Source organism: Oncorhynchus tshawytscha, linkage group LG34, assembly GCF_018296145.1.
Source record: "Oncorhynchus tshawytscha isolate Ot180627B linkage group LG34, Otsh_v2.0, whole genome shotgun sequence".
NCBI classification, from domain to species: Eukaryota; Metazoa; Chordata; class Actinopteri; order Salmoniformes; family Salmonidae; genus Oncorhynchus; species Oncorhynchus tshawytscha.
The window spans coordinates 10,504,187-10,527,740 of record NC_056462.1 but is presented as its reverse complement, the minus strand read 5'-3'; the positions used below and the strand labels follow the sequence as shown (position 1 = coordinate 10,527,740).

Sequence of the window (23,554 nt, the reverse complement as noted above, 5' to 3'; positions counted from 1 at the left end):
ATGCAATATCAAGAGTAATGCAGTCATCTCCTGATAAATGAGTGAGTGAATGTATGTGTTTATGTACATAATGCATATACTTAAACGCAGACTCTGTGATATGACGTGACCACAAACAGTAGTGTGAACCACCCTCCAAGATCTCACTTTTCATTACATTATTTACACCTACTGTTAGTGTCATGTTGGTTAATCTAATCTGCAAAGAACTTGTGCTTGCCATATCATCCTGGGCACAGTGAGACACACAGATGCGCTACATACACTAGCACTCCCAAGAGCGAAGAGAGCAGCTGTGCCTGGACTTTGCAATCTCCTTCTTCAAGTCCCCCTTCTGACACTGGCTGCCTATTGAGGGCAAGTAACGGGCAGAACCACCCATAGCACCCACCTCCTCTCTATCCCACATGCCAGAAGAGATATAGCAAAAGAAAAATCACCCATAACCTATTTCTGCCAACTCAGAGGAGTCTCATTCAAACTTTTGTTTTCTCAACTAAATGGTGTTTTATTGTTTATGTTTCGATGTTAGCCCATACCCATATACTTCAGTCTATAACTGCCATGTGGGACTATTAAATAAAATAAACAAGTTCACGACACATCTGTTCCACAAAAATAGAAACCTTTTACATTTTTCTATAATTTTTGCCAGGTTGGTTTTCACAGGCTGTTCATTTAATTAATCAATTAGGTTAATTCATTGTTGTGAATCCCTTTTAGGTATTTGTGATTTCAACATTATTTAACTGTTTGTTATGTCTTGTATTATGTACAACCACTATGGCACTACTGTAGTACTGAGCTATGCCTATGCCATGTGGTGGAGGAAGGGAGACAGGAAAATAACAATAATAATATGACTAATGAAAGCATACTTTAGTGTAAGACAAGACAAGGGGAGGGAAGCTCAAAATAAAAACATGCCAGCCAGATGAGCCAGTGTATTGAACTGAATTGCACATGAATGAATTGACAATATCTGCATAAGAGCTCATTTGGCGATCTGAAAGCTAAGTTAATGTGGAGTTTCCACGTGTTTATGTTGTTGCTATTTTGAATCGTAGAAACTCGTTTTAGCAGCGTAACTGTCACGGAAATCAGCTTTGTTTACATACCGGGGATGAAAAGAACAGTTTTGGCTGTAATGACCTCCAAAATTGGAGGCATTAGCTCATCACACCATTGATATAACAATGGACACTGACAACGAATTGAATGCCTTTGTGGCGCAGGGGTGATAGTTCGGTAATCTGGGCTTGGATGTAAGGTAATACTACTCATTACTTCTTGATATACTATTTATTGATTATGTTCCATGCATCACATTATTTTATTGAGTATGACGATAGGAAATTCAGTAAATCAAGAATCTGGTTAGAAGTTGCTAAAATAATTTTCTTTTACTTGACCTTCCTGATAAAATCCAAAACTGCACGATAGCTAGCTACGTACTTAATTATTCAGAGGAAGTATTGAATACTACTATTCAAAAACTGACCAAGACCCAATTCTGGGTAACACATCTCAACACATGCGCACATTGGAACGGGGCGACAGGCTCCGCAGCCTTGGCCATTTGCTAAATGTACCTTTTGCCATTCCTCTGTATCGGTCGAGGAACTTGACACTATTCGGGCTGGCGGGGACGCGCTCTCGCGTTGTCCTCTCTGCGCGCTCCCGTGCCACCTTCAGTTCCAGTTGCTGTAGTTTCCTCCGCAATGTCCTGGTTTCTTTCTGGCTTTGAGTTACTTCCAAACGAAACACTGCATAGTCGTCGTCTACGAGTTTACAGATTTCTGCAACGGCTGCATTCGCTAGCACCTCCATGATGGAGGCTATTTGAGTGTGAAAAACCATAACGTTGCAGTTCGCCATTGTTAGCTAATGTTAACCAGATAACGTCTATCAACCAAATTCTGTCTCCAACGCGAATTAAACACTACCTAGGGTAAGTATGTGATGCTGTGCAGGTAAATTAGTCATATTTTGAGTTCCAGGGTAATAATAATTGTCTACATAACAACAATAAAAACGCTAACGTAGAAACTGTTCTTAGTCACTGTTCACTTCCGTTTACACTGAAGAGAAATGATCTTATTGGTTGGCGTCATAGTCCAAAGGGTGTGGTTCAATGAAAAAGTATGCGCTCTATTCTTTTAAATACTGTACTGCTTATCACATCAAATCTCCTATGATCTGTATCTTTCATGCTGAGAGCAGACTTCTTTAGAAATAATAGAGTAGAAAATAATGACTTAATTCCATTTACATCACCTCAGTATTTGATTTATTATGAATCCCCATTGGCAGCAGCCACTCTTCCTGGGGTCTGGCAAAATTAGGGCAGTTATACAATTTTAAAAACATTACAATACATTCATAACAGATTTCACAACACACTAAGTGTGTGCCCTCAGGCCCCTACTCCACTACTACAACACGAAATCCACGTGTACAGTGCAGTGCATATGTTATCATGTGTGTGTATGCATATGTTTGTGCCTATATTTGTGTTGGTTCACAGTCCCCATTGTTCCATAAGGTGGATTTATTTTATTATCTGTTTCTACTGCTTGTATCAGTTACCTGATGTGGAATAGAGTTCCATGTAGTCATGGCTCTGTGTAGTAATGTGCGCCTCCCATAGTCTGTTCTGGACTGTGAAGAGACCTCTGGCATGTCTTGTGGGGTATGCATGGGTGTCTGAGCTGTGTGCTTGTTGTTTAACAGAGAGCTTGGTACTTTCCACATGTCAATCAATACCTCTCACAAATACAAGTAGGGATGAAGTCAATATCTCCTCCACTTTGAGCCAGGATAGATTGACATGCATAGTATTAATGTTTGCTCTCTGTGTACATCCAATGGCCATCCGTGCTGCTCTGTTCTGAGCCAATTGCAATTTTCCTAAGTCTCTCTTTGTGGCACCTGACCACACGACTGAATAGTAGTCCAGGTGTGACTAAACTAGAGCCTGTAAGATAAATATTAAACTGTCCTTATTCTAGCATAGATTTACTGTCTCTCTAAACAGGTATTTACACAAGTACAGTACCAGTAAAAAGCTTGGACATACCTACTCATTCCAGTGTTTTTCTTAATTTATTGTAAAAATGTTCTACATTGTAGAATAATAGTGAAGACATCAACTATGAAATAACACATATGGAATCATGTAGTGACCAAAAAGTGTGAAACAAATCAAAATAGCCACCCTTTGCCTTGACAGCTTTGCACACGCTTGGCATTCTTTCAACCAGCTTCACCTGGAATGCTTTTCCAACAGTCTTGAAGGAGTTCCCACGTATGCTGAGCACTTGTAATGATTTAACTATTCGAATGATATCCGGACAGTCGAACTACATGTGTTTTAAAAAAAACATTATTATTTTTTTACTTCAATGGAGACATGCTCACGGGTGCGCTGTGCTCTGCTTGTTTCGTTAGAAGGGTGTAGAGGGGCGAGAGAGGAGCAGGGGCCGGTGTGTGTGACAGTAAATATGTGGCACAGAGGGAGTGCGAGAAAGTAGCCAAACCGACTTGCGCTAGTTAGACAAACTTGCTGCTGCCTTACATATCTATCATACCATCTGGTAGTGCCTGTCTTAATTGCATTAAAGAAGCTAGTTAGCTACAGTAGCCAGCTAGCTAGCTAGCAAAAGTAGAAAGGCCATTAATATGAAACAGCCTACCTGATGGTTGATCGTTGTAGACTACTCCTTCTCATTTAGACAATTAAATTCCGCAATTGCATTTTGCAATGATTAGAAATCTCCCATTTCACTTGCTACGCATGGAGCCTCTGAATGTAGCACCACTTTGATTGACGACAATAAGAAAAAGCTTACCTGTGCCTCTTTATGAGGTGCACTCAATAAAAACTGTAATGGTCTATGCTTGTAGGCTATGTAGAAATGTCACACAGATAATTGTATTTAATTTGAGACATAAGCCTTAGTTGTTAAAATAGGCCTATATGTTCCTCTCAAATGAATACTCTCCCAAGTAATTCAATACTAATGTCCATGGATATTTGAATAACAGTGCCCATCCCTAAATCAGTCCCTCCAATGATAAAAATAACCATGACATTCAGCACAGTCAATTTTGTATTTAACCTCAACAAAAAGGTCATACACACAAATACGTTGAAGTACAGTACTTTGATTGCACCACAGATGCATGTGACAATTAGAATAACTTTTCTTACTGTGGTAACACTTGACCTTTTCTGTGAATCTGGTACCCTCACTTTGATAGAATACTTTTGAAAAGGTTCAACATTAGATTACGCACTGCTGCACTACTTGAATTGAGGCACTATTGTTTCCTCATTTATAAAACACCAGCATCATGGTTGTAAAGATGGGGAGAGGTCTGCCCATGATAAAGAGATGCTTAGCTTTTTTTGACACCGCACACCACAAAGCAAGTCATGCAGGGTCTAGAATATTATCTCTTATCTTGATTATTGTCCAATCATATGGTCAAGTGCTGCAAAGAAGGACATAGTTAAGCTGCAGCTGGCCCAGAACAGAGCAGCATGTTTTGCTCTTTGTAATCAGAGGCTAATATCAATAAGCCAGTCTCTCTGGTCTAAGAGTTGAGGAAAGACTGACTGCATCGCTTCTTGTTTTTATAAAAAACAGGAATTTCCAACACATTCATAATTGCTTGCATAGTCAACTTACACAAATGCCACCAGGGGTCTTTTCACAGTCCCCAGGTTCAGAACATATTCAAGGAAACGTACAGTGTTGTACAGAGCCAAGATTGCATGGAACACCATCTCATATAGTGCCAGTGAACAACAAACCTGGTTTAAAAAAAATAAAGCAACACCTCACACCTCTCCCCCATGTGACCTACTTTTTGTGTGTACAGTGTATTCAGACCCGTTAACTTTTTCCATGATGGAGGATGGAGGCCACTGTGTTCTTGGGGACCTTCAATATTGCAGAATTTCTTTGGTACCATTCCCCAGATCTGTGCCTTGACACAATCCTGTCTCGGCGCTGTACGGACAATTCCTTCGACCTCATGGCTTGGTTTTTGATCTGACATGCACTGTCAACTGTGGGAACTTTTATATAGACAGGTGTGTGCCTTTCCAAAGCATGTCCAATCAATTGAATTTACCACAGGTGAACTCCAATCAAGTTGTACCAATGGAAACAGGATGCACCTGAGCTCAAATTTCAAAACAAAAGGTCTAAATACTTATTTACATAAGGTATGTTTTTTCTTTTTAATAAATGTGCAAAAATTTTTAAAGTATTTAGCTGGGAAATTGTTTATTGAATCCATTTTAGAATAAGGTTGTAATGTAACAAAATGTGGAAAAGGTCAAGGGGTCTGAATGCTTTCCGAAGGCACTATATGTACTGACATCCACCAATCAGGCCTTTATGTTAGTGGCCAGATGGAAGCCACTCCTGGTACTGTATGTACAACTGATAATGCAAACAATCATGCACACTACATTTTTCATTATGTGTCAGACCCCAGTAATGCTAACTGTCGCCAATGGCATCGGCTAATGGGGATCCTAATCAAATCAAACAGGAAAGGGTTATCAGACACCATCCCACCAACCATCAGTATACTAATTATTTCCTCAGTTCACCTCATCATGCAGTTCCCTACTACATCCAAAACCAACAGAATTAACTACAAACTAGCACTACATGGAAGGATGTGGACTGTAGTGTGAGGGGATGACAGAGGCTCGCCTCATAGGAGACTGTTGCCGATTACTGCCCAGGTGTGGTGGTCTCTCAAGCACTTATTGCTGCCGATGCATCACCCAGGTGGTGGATGTTCCAGCCTACCTACAGAGGAGGAGGTGGTGTGTACTGCAGAGACAGATGTGCCTGATAAAGCTCCGGGCCTGTCTGACTGATGTCTCCCTGTACCATCAACGCCGATTCCAGTCAAGCTACTCCTTTACTGAACTGCATTGTCATCTAGCTGTGACCCTCTTCCATGAACTGCCAGCTCCCTGAATTTGTTTTAGTTTGTTTTTTAAAAGTGGTAGGTTCTGTATGAGAAGTGCTATATGAAATATCAATGGGCTGTGTGCATTTTCTGCTGGTATATCCTGAGGTAGCTCCTGCTCAGCTGGTTTCTCTGTGGGTTCAGGAAGAGGTGTAGTCTGGTTGTCCCCCATGACCATGGTCCCCTCAGGGTTCCCCTGACCCTCCACACACCCCTCCTCCTGGAAGAGAGCGGTGATACAGATTACACAGACATACACTCACTCAGATAAACACACTTTCAACATGGCGTGTTTACCCACCCCCACTATGTTAGTCCTATTTATCTAGTCCTATACTGTAGTTACAGAATGACATTATGGTGGACATATGAGTCAGCTATGATAAGTGAAAATTCCTCAGACAAACGCGACTGAACTATTTTGATGTGTGTGTAGATATTTCAGTAAGTATGGTAAAGCGCTGATGTGTATGCAGAATAAGGTGAGATCAGATGGGACACATATTAAAGGGAGTCTCATATAAAGTCTTAATGAAAAGTCCCATTGTGTTTATTAAACAGATTTAAATACACCACACAAAAAGAAATCAGCATGAACTTGATGAACTGCATTCATTTTCTCATAAGTTTTTGAGGGTAAATAATAAAATGAATGTGAACATCATATAGCCTACACAGTACAAACACTATGTAACAGACTTTTTAGGCTTATACAATGTCTGAATGCAATATTTTACCCAGGAATATTCAACACTGAAATATGCTACTATTGTTATTCCAAATGCATCGGTGGGTCTTTTCTGCTGACAATGAAAATGTATCTTTGTCTTTAATTCAGGATTTGATCTAAACATCAGAAGCTATCAAGAGGAATGGTTACTTTCCATGTTATAGAGTGGGATGGTTTTTCTGCTGGTGTATCCTGAGGTAGCTCCTCTCTGAGAACCTCTTCCCGCATTGTGTACAGGCGAACGGCCTTTCTCCCATGTGGACCTTCAGGTGCATCTTCAGCTGGTCCTGGCGGGTGAACCTCTTCTCACACTGGAGGCAGCTGTAGGGTTTCTCTCCTGTGTGGACCCTCTGGTGCCTCTTCAGGTCACCAGCCTGGGCGAAGCGCATGTGACACTGGGTACAGCTAAACGGTTTCTCCCCTGTGTGGACTCTCTGGTGTCTCTTCAGGCTGAACGAGTGAGAGAAACTGGCTCGGCACAGGTGGCAGCCAAATTGTTTCTCCCCCGTGTGCACCCTCTGGTGGATCTCTACCTGTTTGGAGAAACTGAAGACTTTCCCACAGAACGAACACGGGAAGCGCTTCTCTATAGCGATATCACCTTTACTGATTCCATCTCTACTATTTTCATTTGTCAATGAGCTTGTATAGCCATTTAGTGTTGAGGCACTGGCATTGTCTGAGTTCTGGTTTAACATTAGGAGAGTTTGAGGAGGATGAAGGCCAGGGAGTGTCTGTGTTGTCACAGGGTCCATGTTCCAGTTGATAGATCCTATAGAAGGCAGGCTGAAGGCAGCACCTGTTGGGGGGTTAACCTGAGTTGCCATCAGTCTCTCTGAATCACAACTATAGGAGCAGGACGGAGCATTGCTAGCGAAGTCTGTATCTGTTCGCTCTCGCTGCATACTTACATCACCTCGTCCCCGCGGACCAAATCTACGCCTTACACTAGTCTCAGCCAGTCTGTTGTCTTGGAGACTAAGTTTGGATGTTGTTTTGTGTTCCACTGTCGGTTTCTGGTTGAGGTTAACAGTGTTGTTCCACAGCCCAGAGTTGAGGACGCTGTCCCAGCCACTGACCTCCACTATGTCGATTCTGGTCCTGGCCTGCTCAGTGATGTTGTCCCCTGGGCCCTTGGCTGCACCCATCTGGGTCTGGGAATCCAAGCTGGCCGCCCAGTCTCCTCTGTTAGCCTCCAGCCAACCACCTACATGAAAAGGTTAGAAAATAGACTTTACAACCATGGCAGAGAAAATGCTATATATTTCGTTTTTTTTGTCAATTACCTGGTCAAGTTCATACATTGTGTTTAAAAAAAAAAGTACACTTAAGTTGTATTAATTTAATTTTAAGAAGGAAGAATAAATAATAGCAAGGTGCATCACTATTCCCATTGAAGTATATCTATGCAGGTAGCCTAGTGGTTAGAGCGTTGGGCCAGTAACCAAAAGGTGACGAGGTAAAAATCTGTCGTTCTGCCCCTGAGCAAGGCAGTTAACCCACTTTTCTCCGGGCGCCGAGGACGTGGATGTCGATTTAAGGCAGCCCCCACACCTTATTTATTTTTAAAAATCGGCCAATGTTGGGCGATTAGGCCTGGTTTGCAGTCGGCGTTCCAATTCATCCCAAAGGTGTTCGATGGGGTTGAGGTCAGGGCTACACTGTACAGTTGAAGTCGGAAGTTTACATACACCTTAGCCAAATACAATTAAACCCAGTTGTTCACAACTCAACATTTAATTCTAGTAAAAATTCCCTGTCTATGGTCAGGTAGGATCACCACTTTATTTTAAGAATGTGAAATGTCAGAATAATAGTAGAGATTTATTTCAGCTTGTATTCCTTTCATCACATTCCCAGTGCGTCAGAAGTTTACATCCACCCAATTAGTATTTGGAAGCATTGCCTAAAACAATTTAAACTTGGGTCAAACGTTTCAGGTAGCCTTCCACAAGCTTCCCACAATAAGTTGGTGAATTTTGGCCCATTCCTCCTGACAGAGCTGGTGTAACTGACTCAGGTTTGTAGGCCTCCTTGCTCACACACACTTTCTCAGTTCTGCCCACAAATCTTCTATAGGATTGAGGTCAGGGCTTTGTGATGGCCACTCCAATACCTTGCCTGTTGTCCTTAAGCCATTTTGCCACAACTTTGGAAGTATGCTTGGGGTCATTGTCCATTTGGAAGACCCATTTGCGACCAAGCTTTAACTTCCAGGCTGATGTCCTGAGATGTTGCTTCAATATATCCACATAATTTTCCTACCTCATGTTGCCATCTATTTTGTGAAGTGCACCAGTCCCTCCTGCAGCAAAGCACCCTCACAACATGATGCTGCCACCCCCGTGCTTCACGGTTGGGATGGTTTTCTTCGGCTTGCAAGCCTCCCCCTATTTCATCCAAACATAACGATGGTCATTATGGTCGAACAGTTCTATTTTTGTTTCATCAGATCAGAGGAGACCTCCAAAAAGTACGATCTTTGTCCCCATGTGCAGTTGCAAACCGTAGTCTGGCTTTTTTATAGTGGTTTTGGAGCAGTGGCTTCTTCCTTGCTGAGCAGCCTTTCAGGTTATGTCGATATAGGACTCCTTTTACTGTGGGATATAGATACTTTTGTACCCGTTTCCTCCAGCATCTTCACAAGGTCCTTTGCAGTTGTTCTGGGAGTGATTTACACTTCGCACCAAAGTACATTCCTCTCTAGGAGACAGAACGCGTCTCCTTCCTGAGCTGTATGACAGCTGCGTGGTCTCATGGTGTTTATACTTGCGTACTATTGTTTGTACAGATGAACGTGGTACCTTCAGGCTTTGCTTCCAAGGTACCTTCATTGCTCCCAAGGATAAACCAGACTTGTAGAGGTCTACACATTTTTTTTGGAGGTCTTTGCTGATTTCTTTTGATGTTCCCATGATGTCAAGCAAAGAGGCACTGACTTTGAAGGTAGGCCTTGAAATACATCCACAGGTACACCTCCAATTGACTCAAAATCAGAAGCTTCTAAAGCCATAACATGATTTTCTGGAATTTTCCAAGGTGTTTAAAGGCACAGTCAACTTAATGTTTGTAAACTTCTGACCCACTGGAATTGTGATAGTGAATTATAAGTGAAATAATTTGTCTGTAAACAATTGTTGGGAAAATTACCTGTCATAAACAAAGTTGATGTCATAACCGACTTGCCAAAACTATAGTTTGTTAACAAGAAATTTGTGGAATGGTTGAAAAACGAGTTTGACTCCAACCTATGTAAACTTCCAACTTCAACTGAATGTGCAGGCCAGTCAAGTTCTTCCACACGATCGAGGAACCATTTCTGTATGAACCTCACTTTGTGCACTGGGCATTGTCATGCTGAAACAGGAAATGACCTTCCCCAAACTGTTGCCACAATGTTGGACGCTCAGAATCGTTTAGAATGTCATTGTATGCTGTAGCGTTACGATTTCCCTTCTCTGGAACTAATAGGCCTAGCCCGAACCATGAAAAACACCCCCAGACCATTATTACTCCTCCACCAAACGTTACACTATGTATAATCCAATGGTGGCGAGCTTTACACCATTCCAGCCGACGCTTGGTATTGCGCCTGGTGATCTTAGGTCAGCCACGGGTGTGGTTGAAATAGCCAAATCCTCACATACACTATACATACACAAAAGTATGTCGCCCTTACCTTGCTCCCCCATCTTTAGTCCACTCAGCAGGTCAATGCTCTCTGGTCTGTCTTCTATTGTCTCCTCTTTCACCAGCAGCAGATCAGGCTTCCCATCTTCCATGTTGTTTACAGACTGCAAGAAATAAGGTTGGGTTTAGTTGACACTATTTGGGTTGGAATTGGATCTTTCAAAAGGCATGTCAAGACCAGGGCCGGTATCCAGAAAGTGTCTCATAGTAGGAGTGCCAATCTAGGGTGGTGCATCGGTCTTAGGCACTTAGGCATTGCAGTGCTAGAGGCATCACTACAGACCCTGGTTCGATCCGGGGCTGTATCACAACCAGCTGTGATCGGGAGGGCGGCGCATAATTGGCCAAGGTCGTCTGGGTTTGGCCGTCATTGTAAATAAGAATTTGTTCTTAACTGACTTGCCTAGTTGAATAAAGGATCTGTCCATATAATTTTATTAATTATGATCTACAAGGCAAAACTGATCTTAGATCAACACTCCTCTGACCAACACTCCTCTGATTCAAACAGTAGTTCAGTGGGCTCACCTCAGTGAGACTGTGTGTGGTCCTGTTCTGCTCAGCTGGTTCCTCTGTGGGATCAGGAGGTGTAGTCTGGTTGTCCTTCATGACGATGATCCCCTCACGGTTCCCCAGACCCTCCTCGCAGCCCTCCTCCTTCACCAGCAGCACCTCCAAACCCTCCTCCTCCTCCTGGAAGAGACAGGTGATACAGACATACACTTGAAAAAATAAGAATAAAACAAGGGGGTCAATGCAAATAGTCTGGGTAGCCTTTTGGTCTCACACTTGGCTCTCCTGTATCACTTGTCCTGAGGTAGTAAAGAGAACAATGACTTGGGTAGCCTTCCTCTGACACCGCCTGGTATAGAGGTCCTGGATGTCAGGGAGCTCGCCCCCAGTGATGTACTGGGCTGTACGCACTGCCCTCTGTAGCACCTTGCGGTCTTGCTGCCGAGCAGTTTCCATACCAAGCAGTGATGCAACCAGTCAGGATGCGCTCGATTGTGCAGCTGCATACCTTTTTGAGGATCTGAGGACCCATTCAAAATCTTTTCAGTCTCCTGAGGGGAAATAGGCGTGGTCGTGCCTTCCTCACAACTGTGTTAGTGTGTTTGGACACCAAGGAACTTCAAGCTTTCAACCTTCTTTACTACAGCCTTGTTAATATGAATGGGGGTGTGCTCGGCTCTCCTTTTCCTGTAGTCCACGATCAGCTCCTTTGTCTTGCTCACATTGAGGGAGAAGTTGTTGTCCTGGCACCACACTGTCAGGTCTCTAACAACCTCCCTATAGGTGTGGTACTCATTGCGCGGGCCGGTCCGCAGGCCCCTTAATTTGCAGCTTGCGGTGATTTTCCATTCATAATACATAATATTGATAAAATTTCAATTCAATGTGTTTAATGCAGGCCTGAATCACTTCATTGAAATATATATATATATAGTTCCCTGGACGGCAGAATAGCGCAGCTGTTGCTACTAGCTAATTTTGCAGTCTGGTTGACATGGATCAACTTATTTTAAAAGAAACAAATCTATTGAGAATGAAAATGAGGAGGGAGAGCTGGAGAATGTGACAGCTATTGAATGAACAACCACTGGAGAACCAGGTAAATCGGGAAGATGGCGGCGGAGAAATGCATCTAGCTAACGTGGCTCCGGTGGCTTAGAGAAGGATACGGTCGATTCAAGAAAAAAGTTCCAAGAGAAATGGACAGAAGTATTGTTTTTGTACTGCATGATGGAACTAGCTCAGAAGGCAGTCAATTGTTTTAAATTAGCAATTTTAGAGCGACATTTGCAGTCACACCATGCCCACTTTGACAAAACATATCCGCCACAAAGCAACCTCAGAAACAACAAAATAGCACAACAGCAAATGATCGACAGAGAAAACGAGAGGCAACATATGCGATTGCTTGGATACTCGCGAGAAACAAGACGGCGGAGATTGTCAAACTGTTTTTTGGCCTCAGCCAAAATATTGTATGCTGGTTTCACAAACAAGGGAGCTATTTTAAAGCAAATTAAGGGACTGCAACTCTCAGACTCGACCATAAGACGCATAGAAGACATCGGTAAGCAAGTGATTACTGACACATCAGTGGCGTCGTGTTTTAGTATTGCGCTTGACGAAAGCACGGATGTAAGTGGCATTGCCCAATTGTGTGTTTGGGTCCGCTTCCCTTAAAACAAGTCGTTCAGAGAGGAACTTTTATGTTTACTGCCCCTTCAGGGACAAACACGAGGAGAGGATATTCTGAAAGCCATTGTTACATTTTTTTGCTGATAATAATATTACTGGTCAAATCTGGCATCTGTGTGCAATGACGGCGCACCAAACATGCGAGGGAAGGAGAAGGGACTCAGAGGCCTGATAAGAAAGAGATGATATTCCCGAATTTGTTACGTTTCATTGTATCATTCATCGTGAAGCACTTGTGGCTAAACTCAAAGACTGTGACTTACAAAATGTGATGCAGCATGTTGTGCGCATGGTGAACATTATTATTCCGAGGGCAGGGGCGAAAATTTGATATCAACTTTGGAGGGGACAAATTACATTACATTTTCTCAAGAGCAATTCCTGAGGGGGACACCAAAAGTAGTGCTGTAACACATAGCCTACGTTGTAATATGTTAAATGTATATTGAAGAACCATAATTACTACTACTGGATAATTGATAGGTACAGTAGTTAACTGAAGGGTTGTCCCAACTTGTTAAAATGTTTAAATCATTATAATACTACTAATAATAGTTATAGCAGTGTTCCTTATCAGTCCAGTATGTATGCAGGTATGTGTTTACAACCAGCAATACCAAGCAAGGCCCGTAGGTGGTCATGGTACTGTACACTGTATGGGTGCAGGTTTCATAAATACAATGAACATGGTGCGATCTCATCTCAAAGAATCTCCATTGAGAACCATCACAAAGTTGGTCTCCGCACTGAACTGACCTTTTTATTTATCTTTTTCTTATTCATGTATATAGTCATTAATTATGTGCCACTGGTTTGAGTCTATTACAACATCTTTACAAGAACAAAATGCTCAAAATGTACAAAATGTACAGTTCTAAAAGCAAAATAACTACTTCAATGAAAAACCCAAACAAATCAACCAAAATACTTAGTTATTCTTCAGTCAGTGTCTCAACTCTTCAAACAACAGCTATGGACAAGTATGTCACACAAAGTATGCAATTTTAAATTAAATAATTAGTAAGTGTACTGTCACGTACGAAAAACTACTAAACAAAATAACAAATATCATACTATACACCAGGGGTTCTCAAACAGGGTACATGGACCCCTAGGCGTTCCTGGTGTAATGGCAAGGGGTCCATGAAATAAAAAAAGTGTAATGAACGTATTCAGCAGCACAAGGATTCCACTAACTTTACATATAATATAGAGGGGGTGGAGGTCCCTGAGGACCACTCAAAACCTTGCCTGCCTTTCCTCAATATGGTGGCGTTCCAGTACTCAAAAAAGGTTGAGAACCACTGCTATACACACTACTGAACAAAAGAACCAAACATATGTTTGAGGGTTTCAATGGATCCAACAAATTGCTGGCAGATATTTTCCCTCAAGACTGTCCAGCCTGTCTTTATGTACATTACAGACAAAATTCTGATCAGTACCTCAACTTGGTCAACCAACACCCGCACCTCCACTGGAAGCCTCCTGAGGACCTCTGCTGCCTCTCAACTACTGCTACAGGGGTATTTGTTGCGAAAGAGAGGCAACTGCACTGAAAGAGAATCTGTTCAGCTCAGGGTACTGATCTAGAGACTCATCCAACTCCCCCGTGAGAAGCACTCTTTCCAACTTTTGCAGAATGTTTAGACTGTCCTGGTCAAAACTGTCACCAAACTGAACCTCCACACCATCCAACACCATCCAACACTCCAAAAAATTCTGCCCTATAGTGATCCACTGCTTTGCCAGCAAATCGTCTTGTGTGTGTCTCAATGGATTCAATGGAGTCAATCAATGTTGTTGCTTTCTCATACAGTGCAAGGTAGCTTTCATCATTTCTGCTGTTTACCCCACGCACTGGATAACTGGACACTGATTGGATTTAGCTGGTGTGCTGTTAGTTACACAGTGGCGGTGGGTTTGGCAGTTTTGATGTGCTGTGAATTTTACAATGGCTTTTCTCCAGTTCCTAAATCCTGCACTAATGAAGGCAGCATCTGCTCTTTGGCCAAAATATGGCTGGCTTGAAAACCCTTGGCTACAGTGAAAACAACACTCCTTTTATTGATGGATTATAATGTAGCCAGGGGAAATTGCGAAACCATCTCTCTTGAAATGTCAACACTCTGTTGGCAAGAGTGTGCGGTTCTATAAATTGCGGGTGTGGCTGATATGGTTTTGTGCCATCACTGAGGTAACTGAACAATGCTGTGCCACTGTCCCCTATACTGATGCAGCTGGCAACAAGGTTGACACCGGGTCCTGCCGTGGCTGTGCCACTGTCCCCTATACTGGTGCAGCTGGCAACAAGGTTGACACCGGGTCCTGCCTTGGCTGTGCCACATTCCCCTATACTGGTGCTGCTGGCAACAAGGTTGACACCTGGTCCTGCTGGGACACTGTCCCCTATACTGGTGCTGCTGGCAAGAAGGTTGACACCTGGTCCTGCCGTGGCTGTGACACTGTCCTCTGAAGTCTCTCTCCTTGGCGCTTTCCCTTTCACCACCCTCACTGCCTCAGTCTCCTAGAAAATAAACAAGGTGTTTGCCGTACTCCTAACTACCGGTACCCAAAACTACACAATGAATCAATACCATTGCCTTTAACAAATCTTAGTTCAGTCACCAGTTTAAGTTGAGAGTGGGGGTAACCATGGCATTTTCCAATGATGTCCCTATTTTACAAGTCAAAAAAATGGAGAACCTTTCATAATGTTGCCAAACAAAGACTCAAACTTACCTGAGACTCCCCGTCTCTGCCAGTCTGTCCCTGCCCATCTGTTCTGCTGTCTGTGTGCCCTCTGTTGCCTGATCTGCCTAATGACATCATTGTGAAACATTTCCATTAGCATTTCACTTCTTTCTAATGAACATTTTATCAACTAGTCTTAGGCTACTAGGGTTCTTGCTTTGCGTTTTGGTGTACTGAAAAATACTAGTCTTTTTACCCTTTTCTGACATTTTTCTACCTGGCAGGCTGGCTAGCTGCACAAACACACACACAGTGTGTACGTTATTTACAGTAGGAGATGGGCTTCTATCATCTTATCTTCTATCATTCTATATGGGTTTCAATCTAAAAGGTAGCTAGCAAATGTGAAATGGATTGCAGTGACAAGAGTTGACAGCTGTATGAGTTCACCATTTACACAACATATGCTGCAACCTTTTGTCATTTTAATATAGTTTCATATTGGCTGGCTTCCAACAATAGCTGAATTTGCAAAGCTAGCGAGCACCAATTCCGTTTCTGTGGTGTTTGCTATAATCTTTGCTATCGTCAGTTTACTCCAAGATCGGCACACATGTGCTTCAAAGTCCCATAGCGACAATTTAGCTTTTGTTACGAGACCATTAAAGATATTTAAGACAATGGTAGAAGAGAGTGTAGTTCTGTTCAGTTGGGAGTTCAGTTTATCGCAGGGACTTTGAAGCACTACAGCTACATGCTGATCTTGGAATAAACTGACGATGGCAAAGATTCCATCTTTGACGACACCACATAAATGGAATAGGTACTAGCTAGCTTAATAGTAAATGTTTGCCCGCTAGCTCTGCAAATTCAGCTAGTGTGTGTGTAAACCCTGCCAACATAAAAAACAACGTTGCTATGGCGCGATTGACTGGATTAACCTCACGTCAGTTACGTGCATTGAGTGCCTTTCAGACAGTAGATATGAACCCTCTTACCTGCCAGATAAGGAACTGGCAGTGGTCAAACCATTGTGAGGCAAAGGGCGGGGGGGGGTGTGTGTGTCGCAATCTTTTGAAACTTAACGTGCTGATTATAGACACTTAATAGCACAAGTGCTTTCATTGCGTATTATTAATATTATTGAAATTACATAGTTATGTTTACAGTGATATATTGGGGGGACAAATCATTTTTTTCCCAGGATGGGGGGGGTCGTGTCCCCTCCTTCCCCCCCTGGGATTTCCGCCTAGTGTGAGGGCACTGAAACACCGGCAATTCTTCGAGTTGCTGGAGGAATACAGCGACTTGATATTTCACAGTGAGGCGAGATGGCGGTCTCGTGGCAGAGTTTTGGAAAGATTCCTCTCTCTTCCCTCAAATCCGTGTATTTGTTGCAAGCAAGGAGAGAGAGGAGCCAGAAATTAGGTCAAACAGATCAGTTTTCCTGCATTAAAGTCCCCGGCCACTAGGAGCACTGCCTCTTGATCAGCATTTCCCTGTTTGCTTATGGCCGTTTTCAGCTTGTTGAGTGCGGTCTTAGTGCCAGTAGCGGTTTGTGGTCGTAAATAGACAGCTACGAAGAATATGTACACTGAACAAAAATATAAACACAACATGTAAAGTGTTGGTCCTGTTTCATGAGCTGAAATAAAATATCCCAGAAATTTTCCATATGCACAAACAACTTATCGCTTAAATTTTGTGCATAAATCCCAGTTAGTAAGCATTTCTCCTTTGCCAAACCATCCACCTGACAGGTGTGGCATATCAAGAAGCTGATTAAACAGCATAATTACACAGGTGCACCTTGTGCTGGGGACAAAAGGCCACCAAAATGTGCCGTTTTGTTACACAACACAATACCACATATGTCTCGTTTTGAGGGAGCATGCAATTGGCATGGTGACTGCAGGAATGTCCATGTGTGTGTGTCATGTGCAATTCTATTTATTTAAAGAGACACAGACCCCCCCCCCCCGGTCTTACCGGAAGCTGCTGTTCTGTCTTCCCGATGCACGGAAAATCCAGCTAACTGTATATTATCCATGTCCTTGTTCCGCTACGACTCTAAAAACTATATCCTATGTTTCACAATGTCCTGTTGATAGTCTCGAACGGGGCAGTTTATCCAGTTTATTCTCCAGCGATTGCATGTTCGCAAGTAGAGTAAAGGCGGATTATACACTCGTCGATGCATTCTCACCAGGAATCTGACTCGCCAACCCCTGGATCCCCTCTAATTACGAATGATGGGGATTTTGGCCTGGTCCATGAAGAACAGTATATCCTTTGTGTCTGACTCCTTAAAGAATTTTTTTTGTCCAGATCGAGCTGAGTAATTGCTGTTCTGAGCTAAAAGAAGCTCTTTTCGGTCATAGGAAACGATAGCGGAAACATTACGTACAAAAAAAGTTAAATGCAAATGCACAATTGGTCAGGAGCCTGTAAAACAGCAGCCATCCCCCTCTGGCAACATTCTCATTTAGTAAGTGTATATTGATTATAACACACTGTCGTGTTCATGCAGAATAGGGTGAGATGTATACTAAAGAGAGTCACAATGAGAAAAATGTCTTACTCACAGTTCAGACGCCAAACTTATGGCGAGTTAAACTGAATAGAAATTAACAACAGGCTGACATGGTTAAGAGCTTTGCTTGATGTACCGATTGCTTTCATACAACCGCTCAACACTGCAGTAAATTTCCTTGTTGGTTTTGGGTCAAATTCAGGCTTAACAAAAGTCACACAAGTCCTCCACCTGCAGATCCGAGACCATGATTACACAGGAGGCTGGAACGGCATCAACCACATGTATTTGATACCATTCCACTGATTCCGCTCCAGCCATTACCACAAGCCCGTCCTCCCCAATTAAGGTGCCATCAAACTCCTGTGCATGATTGTGCTTCCGTTGTGAGTGTGGTAGTGAAGCAACCTTCATTAGCATGTAATTAACATATCTTAATATGCAATACCATTTCTCCCGAGTGGAAGCACAGCACTCTGGCGCCCTCGGCATGAAACAGAGGCGTGCTTCACGTGCACCACGCTGAAAGAGTGGCAGAGGCTGCTGAACTATCGGCAACATTTAGACGAGGCGTACTTGATGGTTTCAGACGGCACTCTATCCCCACTCTTCCAAAGACAGTGACATTTTTTGTTCGGTGGGTGATGGGTGTTTGAACAAGGGCTTAGAATGAAAAGTTACTTTGTGTTTATTAAACATAAACAAGACTTAAATACACCATATGTAACCCACACATATACAGGTCTCAACTACAAATCTCCATGATACACTGCATTCCCTTTCTCATTAAAAGTGTCTTTGGGGGAAAACCTTAGCTGAATGGAGGTAATGAAATAGGCATTTGTGAACATCATATACAATGCTTTCGTAAAATATTCAAACCCCTTGACTTTTTCCACATTACAGCCTTATTATAACATTTATTCAATTGTATTTTTCCCTCAATCTACACACAATACCCCATAATGACAAAGCAAAAACAGTTCAAAAAATTTTGCTGAGCACCTTTGGCAGCAATTACATCCGAGTCTACTTGGGTATGACACTACAAGCTCGGCACACCTGTATTTGGGGAGTTTCTCCCATTCTTTGCAGACCCTCAAGCGCTGTCAGGTTGGATGGAGAGCGTCGCTGTACAGCTATTTTCAGGTCTCTCCAGAGATGTTTGATCAGGTTCAAGTCTGGGCTCTGGCTGGACCACTCAAGGACATTCAGAGACTTGTCCCGAAGCCACTCCTGCTTTGTCTTGGCTGTGTGCTTATGGTAGTTGTCCTGTTGGAAGGTGAACCTTCACCCCAGTCTGAGGTCCTGAGCGCCCTGGAACAGGTTTTCATCAAGAATCTCTTTGTACTCTGCTCCGTTCATCTTTCTCCCAGTCCCTGCCGCTGAAAAACATCCCCACAGCATGATGCTGCCACCATCATGCTTCCCCGTAGGGATGGTGCCAGGTTCCCTCCAGATGTGGCATTCAGGCCAAAGAGTTCAATATTGATTTCATTACATCTCCACACAGGAACTCTAGAGCTCTGGCAAGAGTGACCATAGGATTGCTCTAGGAAGAGTCGTGGTGGTTCCAAACTTATTCCATTTAAGAATAATGGAGGCCACTGTGTTCTTGGGAACCTTCAACGCTGCAGACATTTTTTGATACCCTTCCACAGATCTGTACCTCGACACAACGCTGTCTCTGAGCTCTACGGACAATTCCGTCGAACTCATGGCTTGGTTTTTGCTCTGACATACACTGTCAACTGTGGGACCTTACATAGACAGGTGTGTACCTTTCCAAATCATGTCCAATCAATTGAATTTACCACAGGTAGACTCCAATTAAATTGTAGGCACGTCAAGGCTGATCAATGGAAACACAATGCACCTGAGCTCAATTTCAAGTCTCATAGCAAAGGTTCTGAATACTTAAGTAAATAAGGTATTTCTGTTCTTTATTTTTAATACATTTGCAAAAATTTCGAAAAACCTGTTGTCGTTATGGGGTATTGTGTGTAGATTGAGGATTTTTTAATCCATTTTAGAATAAGGCTGAAACACAACAAAAAGTGGAAAAAGGGGTCTGAGTACTTTGAAGGCACTGTAGCCTACATAGTACAAACACAATATAACAGACTTCTTAGGCTTACATATATGCCTTTTATATCACACAAGGTCTGGCTGTAATATTCTACCCAGGAACATTTAAACACTGAAATCTGTTACTCTTGTTATTCCAAATGCATCTATGGATCCATTCTGCTGACAATGAAAATGAATTGTCTTTAATGCAAGATTTGATCTAAATGTCAGAAGCTGTCGAATAGAATAGTTACTTTCTATGTTATAGAGTGGAATGGTTTTTCTGCTGGTGTATCCTGAGGTAGCTCCTCTCTGAGAACATCTTCCCGCAGTCCGTACAGGCGAACGGCCTCTCTCCCGTGTGGACCTTCAAGTGCCTCTTCAGATGGTGCTGGTGGGAGAACCTCTTCTCACACTGGGGGCAGCTGAAGGGTTTCTCCCCTGTGTGGACCCTCTGGTGCCTCTTTAGGGTGCCTGCCTCCGCAAAGCGCATGTGACATTGTGTGCAGCTGAAGGGCTTCTCCCCTGTGTGGACCCTCTGGTGGATCTCCACCTTCTGGGGGCAGCTGAAGCCTTTGTTACAGAACATGCAGAGGAACCGTTTTTCTTTACTATTAACTGATGTTGCCCCCCCTCCATGAACCTGGGCTCTAGCACTGTCGTTTGAGTTCAATATCTGATCGAAAAGGATGCGGCCGTGTGAATCGGAAGGCCCCATCGACGTGGACACTGGGTTGCGATCCCTGAACATGTGTGAAGGGGAGTGGGTCGCAACATTTGGATTTGTCTCGAAGCTTTCCCTGTAGTCTAAGAAATCTCTGCCCTGTGAGTGTCCGTCTCCTAGGTGATGATCTGCATTCCATGTGGGAGGAACGTCACCCTCCACTTTCACAGTCACCTCATCTACAACCAGATCCTCCCCTTTCTTATCAAGGAACCCTTCAGAGTATACACTACTACTGTACCGGTTCCAGTCCCCTCTAGACAGATCAGTCTGGGTCTCTAAACCCAAGGGCATGTTGACATGTTCCGTCTCTGTAGTGTAAGAACAAGACAGATCATCACCACCAGTATCTAACGTATCACCATCGCCAAGGGAATTAACAGTCCCCTGGCTCTGGTGAAATACCGGTAAATACTCTGAGCCTGAAGCAGGAGGAGAGCCCAGTGGCCCCAGTCCCAGTCTCTCTGGGTCTGATCTGTGGTCAGATCCTGTGCGTAAGAGCCTTTGTGTTACAGTTAAAGTCTCGGTGTCTGTCTCTGACTTGAGGACGGCCTTCGATGTTCCACTGACCTCCGTAATGCTGCGTCGGGTCCTGGGCTGGGGTGTGGTGGCGAGGTCGTCCGTAGCTACAGGGGGCGCCACTCCAGCCGCTGCTCCAGTCTGGATGTCTCTGCTGTGTTGTGGGTCGTCTCCTTCAGTCCTCTCCTGCTTGACCAGAGACAATCCCCCAGGACCTGCAGCCTCTGCATCTGCAGACTGACAAGAAGAGAGGAGGTTATTACAGGTACATGAGTAGAAATGGATGTCGTAAGGATGTCTCACAAGCTCCCCCATGGCAAATAAATGACGATGTACATCAGTTGAGGCTACTGAGGGGAGGATGGCTCATAATAATGGCTGGAATGGAGCAAATGGAATGGCATCAAACACGTTCAATAACATTCCACTACAGCCATTACCGTGAGCCCGTCCTCCCCAATTAAGGTGCCACCAACCTCCTGTGATGTACATGTAAGTAGGGATGTGACAATACTAAAACTATGCCATAATGACTGTGCCATAATGGGAAAAAAAACATTTATTACAAATTACTTTTTATTTTATTTTACGAAAATGTGACCAGATGAGAATTCCATATGAGGCTAATTTAATTTGACATGAAGCTCTGTTTTGTCCAGTTTTGGCGCCTGAGCGCTGTACTCAGATTATTGCATGGTGTGCTTTTTCCGTAAATCGTTTTTGAAATCTGACACAGCGGTTGCATTAAGGAGAAGTTTATCTATAATTCATGCATAACACTTGTATCTTTTATCAATGTTTATAATGAGTATTTTTGTAAATTGATGTGGCTCTCTGCAAAATCACCAGATGTTTTGGAAGCAAAACATTACTGAACATAACGCGCCAATGTAAACTGAGATTTTTGGATATAAATATGAACTTTATCGAACAAAACATACATGTATTGTGTAACATGAAGTCCTGAGTGTCATCTGATGAAGATGATCAAAGGTTAGTGATTAATTTTCTCTCTCTTTCTGCTTTTTGTGACTCCTCTCTTTGGCTGGAAAAATGGCTGTGTTTTTCTGTGACTAGGTGCTGACCTAACAATCGCATGATGTGCTTTCTGAAATCGGACACTGGTGGGATTAACAATAAGTTTATCTTTAAAATGGTGAATAATACTTGTATGTTTGAGGAATTTTAATTATGAGATTTGTTTGAATTTGGCATCCTGCACTTTCACTGGCTGTTGTCATATCGATCCTGTTAACGGGATTTCAGACATAAGAAGTTGAACACCCATGCAAATCAAATCAAATCAAATGTATTTATATAGCCCTTCGTACATCAGCTGATATCTCAAAGTGCTGTACAGAAACCCAGCCTAAAACCCCAAACAGCAAGCAATGCAGGTGTAGAAGCACTGCTTGTTCAATCAACCATAAACAATTAATGAACATGCACCTGTGGAACGGTCGTTAAGACACTAATAGCTTACAGACGGTAGGCAATTAAGGTCACAAATATGAAAACATAGGGCACTAAAGAGGCCTTTCTACTCACTCTGAAAAACACCAAAAGAAAGATGCTGATTATCTGTGTGAACGTGCCTTAGGCATGCTGCAAGGAGGCATGAGGACTGCAGATGTGGCCAGGGCAATACAGTGCAGATGCCGGACAGGTACAGGATGGCAACAACAACTGCCTGCGTTACACCAGCAATGCACAATCCCTCGATCAGTGCTAAGACTGTCCGCAATAGGCTGAGAGGGGCTGGACTGAGGGCTTGTTGGCCTGTTGTAAGGCAGGTTCTCACCAGACATCACCGGCAACAACGTCACCTATGGGCGCACAAACCCACGGATGCTGGACCAGACAGGACTGGCAAAAAAGTGCCAGAAAAGTGAGTCGCGGTTTTGTCCCACCAGGGGTGATGGTCAGATTTGCGTTTATCGTTGAAGGAATGAGCGTTACACCGAGGCCTGTACTCTGGAGCAGGATCGATTTGGAGGTGGAGGGTCCGTCATGGTCTGGGGCAGTGAGTCACAGCATCATCGGACTGAGCTTGTTGTCATTGAAGGCAATCTCAGCGCTGTGCGTTACAGGGAAGACATCCTCGTCCCTCATGTGGTACCCTTCCTGCAGGCTCATCCTGACATGACCCTCCAGCATGACAATGCCACCAGCTATTACTGCTCTTTCTGTGTGTAATTTTCTGCAAGACAGGAATGTCAGTGTTCTGCCATGGCCAGCGAAGAGCCCGGATCACAATCCCATTGAGCACGTCTAGGACCTGTTGGATTGGAGGGTGAGGGCTAGGTCCATTCCCCCCAGAAATGTCCTGGAACTTGCAGGGCCTTGATAGAAGAATGGGGTAACATCTCACAGCAAGAACTGGCAA

General features: G+C 43.3%; 2 protein-coding genes and 1 long non-coding RNA gene across 8 annotated transcripts in view; 1 reads left to right on the top strand and 2 right to left on the bottom strand.

Moving 5' to 3' along the window:
* Positions 1-23,554, bottom strand: part of LOC112231940 (zinc finger protein 583) — a 969,163-nt gene that overhangs the window by 176,817 nt on the left and 768,792 nt on the right. The gene's annotated exons all lie outside the window — the stretch shown is intronic.
* On the top strand, positions 1,500-6,538 carry LOC112231923. The gene is made up of 3 exons (XR_006080761.1): positions 1,500-1,951; positions 5,148-5,236; positions 5,625-6,538. It is a non-coding gene; the product is annotated as an uncharacterized LOC112231923 (long non-coding RNA).
* The window catches only part of LOC112231912, a 43,242-nt gene continuing 26,209 nt past the window's right edge, over positions 6,522-23,554 (bottom strand). For all 4 annotated transcript variants that reach the window (XM_042311868.1, XM_042311869.1, XM_042311867.1 and 1 more), the window contains exons 3-6: positions 21,220-21,405; positions 10,949-11,113; positions 10,410-10,524; positions 6,522-7,937 (exon numbers count right to left, since the gene is read on the bottom strand). In XM_042311868.1, coding sequence (XP_042167802.1) covers positions 6,889-7,937; positions 10,410-10,524; positions 10,949-11,113; positions 21,220-21,405 — 1,515 coding nt within the window. In that variant the 3' untranslated portion in view covers positions 6,522-6,888. The remainder of the gene's footprint in view (positions 7,938-10,409; positions 10,525-10,948; positions 11,114-21,219; positions 21,406-23,554) is intronic.